Source organism: Bubalus bubalis, chromosome 6 (genome assembly GCF_019923935.1).
Source record: "Bubalus bubalis isolate 160015118507 breed Murrah chromosome 6, NDDB_SH_1, whole genome shotgun sequence".
NCBI lineage: Eukaryota > Metazoa > Chordata > Mammalia > Artiodactyla > Bovidae > Bubalus > Bubalus bubalis.
The window spans coordinates 8,406,648-8,419,426 of NC_059162.1; the positions used below are offsets into that span (position 1 = coordinate 8,406,648).

Genomic DNA, 12,779 nt, shown 5'->3' on the forward strand with positions numbered 1-12,779 from the left:
GACAGACTGCGAGAGTGGCAGACACAAGTAACTCTTAGCTACAAATAAAGCGGGGAAAGGCAAACTTCTAGTTAACCTAATGGCAACTGTACCAAAGGGTGGGGCCATATCCCACGCTGTGGGAACTGACAACCTGTAGAGACTGGGCAGCCCCCAAGAGCCAGGCAGAGGCTGGGCCTCCCTGCCCGCTTCACTCCCCGCCGGCTCCCTGGGCCTTGTCTCCCTGAAACACAGTGAATGTGGTAATAGTGTGGGAGAATGAGGTGGGACTGCATTTTTTTTTTTTTTTTTGCCTTAATCCAGCCTAAGAGGTGTTTCCCTGGTGGCACAGCAGTGAAGAATCCACCTGCAATGCAGGAGATGCAGGTTCCATCTCTGGGCCGGGAAGATGCCCTGAAGGAGGGCATGGCAACCCACTCCAGTATTCTTGCCTGGAAAATTCCATGGACAGAGGAGCCTGGTAGGCTAGAGTCCATAGGGGTTGTAAAGAGTCAGACACAACTGAGTCACACACACACACACACACACGCATGTCAGGATAGATGAGAAATCAGGATAGACTTTGGGCTGCTTGGCCCTGGGGGCAACTTGAGCTAGGGTGAGGGATGCTGGGGGGCTGCTTAGGACACTGCATCTTTTGTGCCTCCGGCCTGCTGCCAGCACCCCCCACACACTCACACACTGCCGCTGTGGCTCTAAGGCCCTTTGTCTCTCACTGCTTAGTCACCCCCTTTGTCCTCATCTCAGATGGGGGTAGAAAGGGGTGGTAAGAGCCCTCTGGTGATAGCTCCTCTTGCCCCTGCCCCTTCTGGTCTCCTAGCCTTTGTCTGACTCCTGCAACATCAACCCCCTCCACTTAGGACCAGGGTCCGGATGTGTGGTGGGTCCACAGGCGGGTGTGGCAGTCAGAAGCTGGTGGGTGATACAGGAAGCGATGGGCACCAGGGCAGGTATTAGCAAACCTGAGCAGGAAGGGAAGGGGAGAGGAAGTATTCTGGCGGATGTGCTGTGGAGGACAGGAGGTGACAAGGCAAAGAGTGAATAGGGGAATGGGGGTAGGGGCAGGTGGTCCGCCGCTGGGAAAGGAAAGTGCTGACTGCACTCGCCTTCCTGGGGATATCCTGGGGAAAGGAGTGGCCATAGCACGGGGTGAGCAGAAATCGCCCCTACTTCTGAACCCTTTCCTTCCTTGCCTTGGTAGTCCACCCCCAAGACTCCTTTGCTGAGTTCTCTCCAGTCCCGAACCAAGGGAATCATTTTGTTTCCTTTGGCAAACATTACCTCTTCCTCCCCAAGCACTCTCCCCAGCCTAGGCTCTGGGTTTCTGTTTCTCTCAGTGCCCTAAGTTTCCTATATACACAATGCTGCATCCACTCTCTCCTGCCACATGGGGAATGAGAAATAAAGATTACTAGGTATTCCAGGAAACACTGGGTTCTTAGGACAAAGTGGGGCCAAAAAAAGGGAACCAAGTGGGGATTCCCTCTGATGGACTGACACAGGGTGTATCCTGAGCAAACAAGTCTTTCCCGTGCTGAGGGTTGACTGACTTGAGGCTGGGGGAGGGGTTAGGGCAGTTGAGAGTGGGTAGGAGCTAGGCCCGGAGCCTGGGGGAAGCTCCTGGGAACCGGGCCAGGGAAATGGGGAGCCAGGAAGTGGGGAGGGGGAGCCCTGGGGGGAATGGAGGCGGAATGGCTGTTTGGGCTTTGGAGGGGGCAGGGAATGGTAATTCAGGAAAGGGGAGCCTAAGGGAAAGAGAAGGGAAGCAGAGGTGCCACCCTGGGTCTTCCTTCTATAAAAGTCCTTAATCCTGTCTGCTGTGGCCTCTGCCTGCTTCATGTGCCCATTCTAAGCAGACTCATCCTGACTTTGAGGAGTACCCTTCCTGATCACTGTCTCCTTGCCTGTCCCTTCTTCCAGCCTCCTGTACTCTCTCCAACTGCTTGGTTCCTGAGCTGTGTCAAGTCACCTCCTTTCTTTGTTCTGCTCTCTTGATGCTTCCTTACCTGTTCCCCACCCTCTTTCCCTGGCAGCTCACTCATTTCCCTTGGCCCTGGAAACCAGCCTATAGGGGCAGAGAGCATCATGAAGGATCCCTGAGAAAAGGCTAGACAGTGGGAGCAAGAATTCTCCTGGGACTTTGATCCTTTCTTTGCGTGTTGGTCAGGCCCTTTCCCTGACTTCCTACCCCACCAAAGAGAGTGAGACAGCTGAGAGCCGACTTCGGAGTTTGGGAAAAGGCTATGTCATCAGCTGGCCCAGTGCCTGGGAGAGTCCCCTCTAGCAACTGGGACTGGGCAAGTCCCATTTTTTTTTTTTTTTAAAGAAAAACAAATGGATTTTTGGGAAGCAATGAGACACCCATCTGAGTTCTGCCACCAGAGCTCTGGGCTGAATGGCTTATAGCTCAGCCAATCGTAGCAGCTGGGGATGCTTAAAAAGAGCTGGCGCGGAGAGAAGCTGGGAAGAACTCACAGAGAGACCCACAGACACATAGACACGGGAGAGAGAAAAGGAGAAAGAGACAAAGGCACGGCGGAAGGAGGCAGAGAGAGAGGACAGGAATTGAAGCGAAGCCAGAGAGAGTCTGAGAGAGCAGAGGGAGAAGCCAGAGAAGCTGCAGAAGACACAAGCAGGGAGAAACAGACCCAGGAGAAGGAGGGTGTGGGAGGAGAGTGTGGAGGAACCAGACCACTAGGCACTTCTCCTAAGCCTAAGGGCCAAGTTTTCTCCAACTCCTCTGAAGGTCCCCGGGCCCTCTGAAAACTCTGCCTCTGACCCTGGCATGAGTCTGAGCCCCCAGGCTGCAGAGAGGAGCTTTTCGAAGCCGGGACAGGGAGGACTTGGTGCCCAGATGGCTTCAGTCCCTCCCAGCTACAGCATCAGTGCCATGTCCCACATGGACTCGCATCCCGGGAGGGGCTTGGCGGACGGCTGGCTGTGGGGAATCCAACCCCGCCTGCTGCTCCCCACTGTGCCCTTCTCCGTCTCCAGGCTAGTGTGGCTGCTGCTGCTAGCCTCCCTCCTGCCCTCAGCCTGGCCGGCCAGCCCCCTCCCCCGGGAGGAGGAGATCGTGTTTCCAGAGAAGCTCAACGGCAGCGTCCTGCCTGGTTTGGGCGCCCCTGCCAGGCTGTTGTACCGCTTGCCAGCCTTTGGGGAGACACTGCTGCTAGAGCTGGAGAAGGACCCCGGCGTGCAGGTTGAGGGGCTGACGGTGCAATACTTGGGCCGAGCGCCTGAGCTGCTAGGTGGGGCGGAGCCAGGCACCTACCTCACCGGCACCATCAACGGAGATCCGGAGTCGGTGGCATCTCTGCACTGGGACGGGGGAGCACTTTTAGGGGTGCTGCAGTACCGAGGGACTGAACTCCACATCCAGCCCCTGGAGGGAGGTGCGCCTAACTCCGCTGGGGGGCCTGGGGCTCACATCCTACGCCGGAAGAGTCCTGTCAGCGGCCAGGGCCCCATGTGCAACGTCAAGGCTCCTCCTGGGAAACCCAGCCCCAGCCCCCGAAGGGCTAAGGTAGGCAGTCCTGGAGTCCGTGTCCTGCCATGTCTGTCCTACTGACCCTCATTCGTCTTCTCTCCACCCACTTCCACTTCTGGCCTGTCTGCTGCTCCCCTCCCTTCTGCCTGCCTTTTCTTTTTCCACTAGCCTCCTTCCCTGGGAAGCCTCTGGCTTCTCCCTGCCCCAACCCTTCTTCTGGCCAGATCGCTGATCCCAAGGGGTGCTTCCCAGAGGTGGGTCAGAGACTCTGTGCTGGGAGTGACTGCTGCCTCTCCCCATCCCGCCCCTGCGTGGCTATGGCCCTGGCTATCCTGCTGGCACAGTCCCCAACAGTGAGGCCCTCCTAACAGCCCCCTGGCCTTGACTCTTTTCTGGGCCCCAAGTTTGACTTTCACCCCACCACCAGCTAAAGGAATGAGGTTTGAGGCCCGAGGGATTGGCCTCTGGCTTCTGATGCTGTCTTCAAAATTGTTCTGGCAAACTACCAACTAGGGCAGGAGCGGACAGGGAGGCAAGGCACCCTGAAGTCCGTTCTGGTCGGTCCTTCCCACACTGCGGACTGACTGTAAGGCTGCCTGAGGCTCCATCCTTTCCTCCCTCCCACTCCTGCTCTCCCCCTTCTTCCCTTCCTCCCTCCCGCCCTCTCTAGCTTTAATCCAGACCAGACGCTCCCTCCGCACCCGCCACGCTGAGATCTGGCCCTGGCCCTAGCTGCTGACTGAATTATTCCTCCAACCACACAGGGCAGACACGTTGCAGCCCAGCCCTCTAGCCCCAGTCCTGCAGGCCCCAGCCACACTTGGGCCTGGGGGACCCCATGGTCCCTCCCAGGGGCCGTCCCAACTGGTTTTCACTTCAGGGGCCCACACAGCCCTGGGACGTGGCCTCCCTATCCCCTCCTCTTCTCAGAACCAACAGATGATTTCTCAGAGTTACCGCAAAAGCCCAGGGATTTGGAGTTGTCGGGGGAGAGGCCTCACCAGACCCGTCAAGAATCCCATGGGATATGTGAGGCCCAGCTGGCTCTGCTGAGTTCCAGACCTAGGAAGTGAGGGAGGGAAGAAGTTATCCACGGGTCTGGGAGGCTATTTCAGGATCCTCTTCCCCTCTTTTCCTCTGCAGCGCTTTGCCTCACTGAGCAGATTTGTGGAGACTCTGGTGGTGGCAGATGACAAGATGGCGGCATTCCACGGTGCAGGGCTCAAGCGCTACCTGCTGACAGTCATGGCGGCGGCGGCCAAGGCCTTCAAGCACCCGAGCATCCGCAACCCCGTCAGCTTGGTGGTGACTCGGCTAGTGGTTCTGGGGCCAGGTGAGGAAGGGCCCCAAGTGGGCCCCAGTGCCGCCCAGACCCTGCGCAGCTTCTGTGCCTGGCAACGAGGACTCAACACCCCTGACGACGCGGACCCTGGCCACTTTGACACAGCCATTCTGTTTACCCGGCAGGTGAGGCCCCGGGCAGCACCTCAGGCAATACCCTGCACAACTCCAAGAAGCACCGCTGCTCAGACTCTGGTGCAAATGGTGCCCCTGGGGTAGTTCGACATGGTGCCTGGCCCCAGCATCTTGGCCTTGACAGTGCCGAAGGCCCAGTGCCCAGGTCCCCACTAATCTGGATCTCAGCCCAATGCACCCCGCTGTCTTGTTCCCTCATGCAGTGTCTCTGATCCCTCTCCACAGGACCTGTGCGGAGTTTCTACCTGTGACACTCTAGGCATGGCTGACGTGGGCACCGTGTGTGACCCCGCCCGGAGCTGCGCCATCGTGGAGGATGATGGGCTGCAGTCAGCTTTCACCGCAGCTCATGAACTGGGTAAGAAGGCGGTGGGGTCATGGGGCACGCATGAGGAGTGAGAGAGCTGTCAGGGGTGAGGTGAGGCAACGGTGCGCTCACCAGCGTACAAGTGGAGGTCACCAGGTTTTTCTTCCTTCTCCCCAAGCCTCAGTCCAAGGCCATTACCCTTCTCTGCTCAGAATGTAGACAAACACATTTTTCTATTCAATGAGATAGTGTGTAGAAATCTACTGTGAACTTGGGTGTGTGTGTGTGTGTGTGTGTTTGGAGGGGGAGGTGGGACAATGTTGAGAGAGATTATTCACAAGAGTCAGTGATAGAATGGATGGAATCAGGGTTGGGAATGTTGGCTGTAAGGAAAAGTGACTAGGGAGGGCCCCTGAATATATCGGGGGGAAGGGAGACAGAGAAATGGGGGCTACACACTGAGAAGCCCTTGGAGCACCAGAAGGACACTGGGGGCAGAAGGAGATTTGGAATGGATCTGATCCTCCAAAGCTGCAACCAGGCTTTGATGGGTCTGCAGCCCACTGAGGGCCCAGGGATGGGATTTGTGGCCACTAACAGGGCCTCTGCTCCACAGGCCATGTCTTCAGCATGCTCCATGACAACTCGAAGCAATGCACTGGTCTGAATGGGCCTGAGAGCACCTCCCGCCACGTCATGGCCCCTGTGATGGCTCACGTGGATCCCGAGGAGCCCTGGTCCCCCTGCAGCGCCCGCTTCATCACTGACTTCCTGGACAATGGCTTCGGTAAGCAGATGGCACTCCCCTCGCCCTGTGCAGGACGCAGTTCCTGCCCCCCGCACAGTACTTCCTCTTCTGCTGCATCCCACGTGGGCCAAATTGACTCTCTCCAACATGCCTCCTCTACATGTGGGATGGGGTGAGAAACGTTGCTGCCTTTATGTGGTTCCCACTTCCTCTCAGGATGAATAGCACAACTACAGGAGGCAAGTTTTGGCCTCAAAAGAATTAGAACTGACCTTCTAAGGGCCAGAACTGTTTGACACCAGAAGGGGCCAGTTGTGAAGGAGGCCTTGTCACTTGAGGTGTGCAGACTTAGCAGTATGACTATGATCGCGCAGTGCTGTTAATGAGAAGCGGATCAAGAAGTCTGTAGTTGGTTAGACTAGGTAGGAAGATCTAGTGCTGTGAGCTCCTCTCCTGATCCTACTTTTTGATGTGTGTAGATGTGTGACTGTAAGTTACTTCACTTCTGCATAGCCGATCTGTAAAATAGGCAGAATAACAGTGACTATCTCACAGGTGCTGGCCATGATTAAACACATATTGCTGGTCAAGCATTTAGTCAATGCTCATCAAATAAACATTGAATAAATTATAGCTACTATTTAAAGCTTCTTCCAGTACTAGAATTTGTAGGATCCCTCAGCCCCCCGGGAACCCAAGATTTCAGCTGATGACCAGCAGGCCCCTCTGCAGCCTCTTGCTGACTTCATAACCCCTCTGCCTCTTTTCCCAGGGCACTGTCTCCTAGACAAGCCGGAGGCTCCTCTGCATCTGCCCATGACCTTCCCCGGCAAGGACTACGATGCTGACCGCCAGTGCCAGCTGACCTTTGGGCCTGACTCGCGCCATTGTCCACAGCTGCCGCCGCCCTGTGCTGCCCTCTGGTGCTCTGGCCATCTGAATGGCCATGCCATGTGCCAGACCAAGCACTCACCCTGGGCCGATGGTACCCCTTGCGGGCCCGCACAGGCTTGTATGGGTGGCCGTTGCCTCCATGTGGACCAGCTCCAGGCTTTCAATGTGAGATCCAAGGGCAGGGGTGGGGCAGAGGGCCTGGGGGAGTGGTGACTGGCCCTGAGCCCAAGAGAGTATATTGATCCCACTCTTACATTCTGTCCTTCTGCAGGTCCCACAGGCTGGTGGCTGGGGTCCCTGGGGATCGTGGGGTGACTGCTCTCGGAGCTGTGGGGGGGGTGTCCAGTTCTCTTCCCGGGACTGCACACGGCCCGTCCCCCGGAATGGTGGCAAGTACTGTGAGGGCCGCCGTACCCGCTTCCGTTCCTGCAACACCCAGGACTGCCCAACTGGCTCAGGTGAGGAGTGGGAGGTAGGGAACCCCTTGGAAAGCATTGGGAGAGCAGAAAGCACTGTCCCTTGAGTTCAGGGACCAAGGAGGTGTTAAGGGTCCTGCTGTTGAGGGGAGTGACAGGCAGTCTGTGGGGTGGAGAGCTGCCACGCTGTCTAGAAGGTGTGAGAGGCTAATGGGAGACTGGTGGGCAGTGTGAGGGAGCGGGGCTCTGACTGTCCATTTGTAACCTGACAGCACTGACCTTCCGTGAAGAGCAGTGTGCTGCCTACAACCACCGCACTGACCTCTTCAAGAACTTCCCCGGGCCCATGGACTGGGTTCCTCGCTACACTGGTGTGGCCCCCCGGGACCAGTGCAAACTCACCTGCCAGACCCGGGCACTGGGCTACTATTACGTGCTGGACCCACGGGTGAGGACCAGAATGCCCCAGGGCCTTGTCTGTGCTCACTCACCCCCCCAGAGGCCCTCTGCTTTCTGATGGCCAAGATCCAAAACAGCGCTATTGCTGGAGTTCCCACGGCCATGCCTGGCCAGCCCAGGGCTCCATTCAGACTTCTCTGTCTATGGGTATTTGGAAAATCAGCCCTGGACTCTGGAGAAGTTGCCCATCAGGATGTGCTAGCCTGTCCCATTTCCATCGGTTTCTCGCTCTTCCTCTCCCCATCTTCCACTGCTCCATTTGGTGAGAATGGAAGCCTGTGGCCTTTGGGGCATGGCTCTGACCCCCATCGGATGGGCTGCTCTGTTGAATTACAGTGGTGGCCTCACTGAGCTCTTGGGGGGCCAGTCCCCCACTAAACAGGCCTGGAGAGGGTGATGGCCCTGCCCCGCCCCTCTCTGTGATAGGGCCCTGGGCTGAAGCTGAAGAAGGAAGAACTAGACTAGCAGTCTTGCCTGCTTCACCCTCTTCTGGGGAGAATGCCTACTTGTTGACTGCCCTCTAGTGTCTAGCTGGGACACTACACCAAGGTTTAGGGCTTGGTGTTGGGACTCAGACCTGCAATTCCCATGTTGGCATCTCCTCTTGCCAGCTGTGTAACCTTTGAGCAAGCTCCTAATCTTTCTAAACCTCAATGTTCCATCTCTACAAACCTCAAATAGTGGTTGTGAGATTTATATGGCACTTAGCACAGTGTCTAACTCAGAGTGAGCTTCTGAAAATGGTGGCTTTTATCACGGTCATTATGATTATCATCCCTTACAGAGCCTGGGGTTCCCTCTGCATTCCATCCACATCCCCTCCCTGATGGGATATGGTTTTTGTTTGGCTTACCAACACCTTTTGATTTAGGAAGACCCTTTCATCACTCCCTCTCTTCTCCTCAGGTGGCAGATGGGACCCCCTGTTCCCCGGACAGCTCCTCAGTCTGTGTCCAGGGCCGCTGCATCCATGCCGGCTGTGACCGCGTCATTGGCTCCAAAAAGAAGTTCGACAAGTGTATGGTGTGTGGTGGGGATGGTTCCAGCTGCAGCAAGCAGTCTGGCTCCTTCAAAAAATTCAGGTTTGTTCACTTCCATCTTCCTGGGGATATAGCGGTATCCTCAACACTGTTTCTCCTCTCAAAGAGCTGACTTGGGAGTCTAGTAAGGGACACAAACAGACCCCTGCTCCAGAGTGTCAGCCTGGGCTTGCCATGAGGGCCCTGTGGGCATTGGGGAAAGCTTCCCCAGGAGGCGACCTCCCTCCTGGAGGGAGTAGGGATTGGAGTGTGCCAAGGAGGGGGGCTTAGAAGGGCACCTCAAGAAGGGGCGGCATGTGTAAGGGCCCACAAAGAGGGAGAAGGACACATCTGCAGATAGCTCAGATCTAGGCTGGACAGCTCAGGTAGGTCTGGGGAGATAACTGCTGCACACGTGTGATGGTACAAACCCTGCTCAGAATGGCAGAGAGGGTTCACCGAGATGCTGAGCTCTCCTCTACTCCAACACAGGTACGGATACAACAACGTGGTCACCATCCCCGCTGGGGCCACCCACATCCTGGTGCGACATCAGGGGAGCCCTAGCGTCCGGAGCCTCTACCTGGCCCTGAAGCTCGCCGATGGCTCCTATGCCCTCAACGGTGAATACACGCTGATTCCGTCCCCTACAGACGTGGTACTGCCCGGGGCAGTCAGCCTGCGCTACAGCGGGGCCACTGCAGCCTCGGAGACACTGTCAGGACACGGGCCCCTGGCTGAGCCCTTAACGCTGCAGGTCCTAGTGGCTGGCAACCCGCAGAACGCCCGCCTCAGATACAGCTTCTTCGTGCCGCGACCGCGACCGGCCCCCTCCACGCCACGCCCCACTCCCCAGGACTGGCTGCGCCGCAAGGCACAGATTCTGGAGATCCTCCGGCGGCGCTCCTGGGCCGGCAGGAAATAACCTCACCATCCCGGCTGCCCTTTCTGGGCACCGGGGCCTCGGACTTAGTTTGGGTGAACGAGAGACCTCTGCAGCAGCCTCACCCCGAGACACCGTGGGGGAGGGGCTTAGTGAGCCCCGCCTCTCCTCCCCGCGCTACCGAGCAGGCTGGCCCTGCCGGGGTTTCCTGCCCTGGATGGCTGGTGGATGGAAGGGGCTGGGAGATTGTCCCCTATCTAAACTGCCCCCTCTGCCCTGCTGGTCACAGGAGGGAGGGGGAAGGCAGGGTGGGCCCCAGTTGTATTTATTTCGTATTTATTCACTTTTATTTAGCACCAGGGATGGGGATGAGGGTCAGGGTCCTGGGGAAACTGATCCCCTGCCTTCCTAGCTCTCACCCTGTCTAGGAAATCCAGGGTGGTGGTGATAGGTGTACGTGATCTGTGTGTGTTTGTGTGTGACAAAGTGTGTGTGTGTGTGTGTGTGTGTGTGTGTGTGTGTGTGGTTCATCCTGCCCAGCTTTCCTCTCCTTGAATTTTATTTTCTCGGAAAGGAAGAGTCAAGGGTAGGATAGGCCTTCAGGGAGTAAGGGATTATCATATTTTTTAAATATAAATTGAGTTCTGCTATTTATGTGCTCCTTTTGGAGTCAGACAGATGTGGGTTGCACCCTGATTCCACATCTCTGAACGTTAGTTTCCTCATTTGATGATAATAATACCTCCTTTGTAAATTTGTTATAAGGATTAAATACTGTAAATAAAGAACTAGCATAATGCCTAGCACTCAGTAAGTGCTCAACAAATGTCAACTGTTGTCCGTTGTTGTTATCACCACCTTGCTGTCCTCGGCTCCACTCTCTCCGGAGTCTGCAGTGCATCTGAAGGTGGCAAAGATCTGCGTCAGTGGTGCCTGGCCTCGCCCCCAGGCTCAGTTCCTTTGGTTGGCAGAGCCCTAGCCTGGATTTTGAAGGACTGTCAGAGAAAGGACAATCCTGTCCCTGATACCCGGAGGCTCTCAACCACGTGGAGACTTAATAAACACTGCAGTACAAGCACAGTTGACAAGAACATGAAGGTGAAAAATAACAAGAACAAGTGTCAATACACACAGTGCTTAGCAATGAGAGTGCTAGGTGAGGGGGTCCTGGGGAGGCTATTTCAGGAAGACCACTGGAGCAGGCGCTGGTGGGTCTAAATCTGAGCTGGGGTTCAGCATCTTATTAGCTGGTAGTGGTGGATAAGTCACGGATTTTGAGCCTTAGGTTGCTCATGTGTGCAAGAGGGCTAAAAATACCTCTTCCCACAGGGTTATTCTAAACAAATGTTACAGTATTTTCAAAACCGTGAAGACTGTACCCATGTGAATTACCCTTGTGAGTACTGAGTAACAGGCACAGAGTCCCTAGAAACCAGTGTAAACCTAGCAGACTTCTTTGAAGACGTGAGGTTAGAATGGAATTTAATAAGAGGTGTGGGAGATAGTCAGGAGGGCCCAAAACAAAAAAAGGCGTGGGGAAGCTGAGGCAAGGGGGAGCCAATTGTTCAGTGGTGGCAGAAAACACCTGAAGGGCAGTTGGGTACTACACAATTCTATTTTTTCTTCTGACTGGGTGACTTTGATTAAAGGAACAGGCTTGTGATAGGGTGGCAGGTAGACCCTGCAAGAATTTGGAGTCTTGAGGCAGGAGCAGGACTGCTAGGGATTAAAGAAGGTCTAAATGTGGAGGTGAGGGAGGAACTATGGGTAAAGAAGACCCTGAGGTGGAAGTTGAGGAAGAGGAAGCAGGGAAAATAGAGGTGCTTCAGTCTGCCTTAGTAGCTCCTGCTGGGCTGCCACACATTGCTTGGGATATAGGGGATTAAGGCAAGCCATGGAGAGTGGCGGTGTGTGCCGTGCTCATTGGGGCTGGGCTTCGTTGCTCACGTTCTGTACCAGGCAGTGCCTTGCACAGCGCACTGGAGTTTGTGCCACCGAGCATGGCACTCGCTCCCTCAGCAGCACCGGGAACGGGGCAGGCCCCTGCTCCGCTCCATCTCTTCTCTTCATCGTGTATGGCCCCACTGCTGTGCTTGGCCCTGGCCCTTCCTCCCATCCTCCTACCAGCCAGGCTAGAGGAGGGAGAAACAGGAGAGTGGGACAAGGCCAGAGTGATCTTCAAATGTTTCATCTAAGTAGCAAAATTGGGCCGCCAATAACATGAGCTAATGGTATAATCAGCCAAGTTTGGTGCTAAGTAGACCTGAGGTACAAACACAAACAATATATGACTAAAGATGCTCACCGCAACCTGGGGAAATGTTTTGTAGTATACCTCTGCAAAGAGAAAGATAGGATGATATGAAGAACTGTATGATAAGGGCGAACTGAACTGATGCCCAGGCTTCAGTGGACTCTGAGGTTTCAGGAGGATGAATCCTGGGATTCCCTAGTGGTCCAATGGTTAGGACTCCATGCTTCCTCTGCAGGGGATACAGATTTGATCTCTGGTCAACTAACTAACATCCTGCATGCTGTGCAGTGTGGTCAAATAAAATAAAATAAAAAAGGAGAGTGTCCTGGGCTGGGCCTTATGAACAGGGAATCGTGATACCCCTTCTTACGTTTCTTTAGTGTCTATGGTAATTCACACTTTGTAAATCACTTTCATATGTACTATTTTAAGAGAAAGCCCTTTTCTCACTGAATAAGGTTCTGACTGCCATGAAGAAGTTTTTCCCTGGGAAGGCGCCGAGCTCAGAGGCCACCTGTATGATTGGGCGGGTAGGTGGGTGGAGTTAGACAGTGAAAGAGAAGAGAGAGCTGCTCCCCAAAGAGAAGTGATGGGCATTCTGGCCCTAAATCCCAAGGAAGGCCTCACCCCTTTCCGGAATGTTCTCATCATAGCACCCTCCCCAGAACAAGGCCATAGACTGCCCAATATCCTGATGTCAGGAGTCCAGCAAGTTCTTCCCATGGATTAAGGAGTGCATACCTCACTCGAAGAGCCAGGATGAGCCCTGACTCCTCAGTCTGCCTAATCTATTGCCTTCATGGGGCTGAGCTGGGGTATGGATAGACAAATAGAGG

The 12,779-nt window shown here is 55.3% G+C and overlaps 1 protein-coding gene across 1 annotated transcript; it reads left to right on the plus strand.

The window, feature by feature from the left end:
• Positions 1 to 2,358: 2,358 nt before the first annotated feature.
• Positions 2,359 to 10,521, plus strand: ADAMTS4 (ADAM metallopeptidase with thrombospondin type 1 motif 4). Its single transcript, XM_006048475.4, has 9 exons — positions 2,359 to 3,523; positions 4,631 to 4,954; positions 5,189 to 5,321; positions 5,887 to 6,057; positions 6,791 to 7,077; positions 7,184 to 7,370; positions 7,601 to 7,776; positions 8,694 to 8,869; positions 9,299 to 10,521. The coding sequence occupies exons 1-9, from the start codon at positions 2,786 to 2,788 to the stop codon at positions 9,729 to 9,731; spliced, it is 2,625 nt and encodes an 874-aa protein (XP_006048537.3). The 5' UTR covers positions 2,359 to 2,785; the 3' UTR covers positions 9,732 to 10,521.
• The last annotated feature ends 2,258 nt before the right edge of the window (positions 10,522 to 12,779 follow it).

What these genes read in the sequence shown, in the direction of transcription:
- ADAMTS4 (XM_006048475.4), top strand. Translation starts at nt 2,786, where the DNA reads ATGAGTCTGAGCCCCCAGGCTGCAGAGAGGAGCTTTTCGAAGCCGGGA. An exon ending in CCAGCCCCCGAAGGGCTAAG is followed by an intron (nt 3,524 to 4,630) that starts GTAGGCAGTCCT and finishes TTTCCTCTGCAG; the next exon opens with CGCTTTGCCTCACTGAGCAG. An exon ending in ATTACGTGCTGGACCCACGG is followed by an intron (nt 7,777 to 8,693) that starts GTGAGGACCAGA and finishes TCTTCTCCTCAG; the next exon opens with GTGGCAGATGGGACCCCCTG.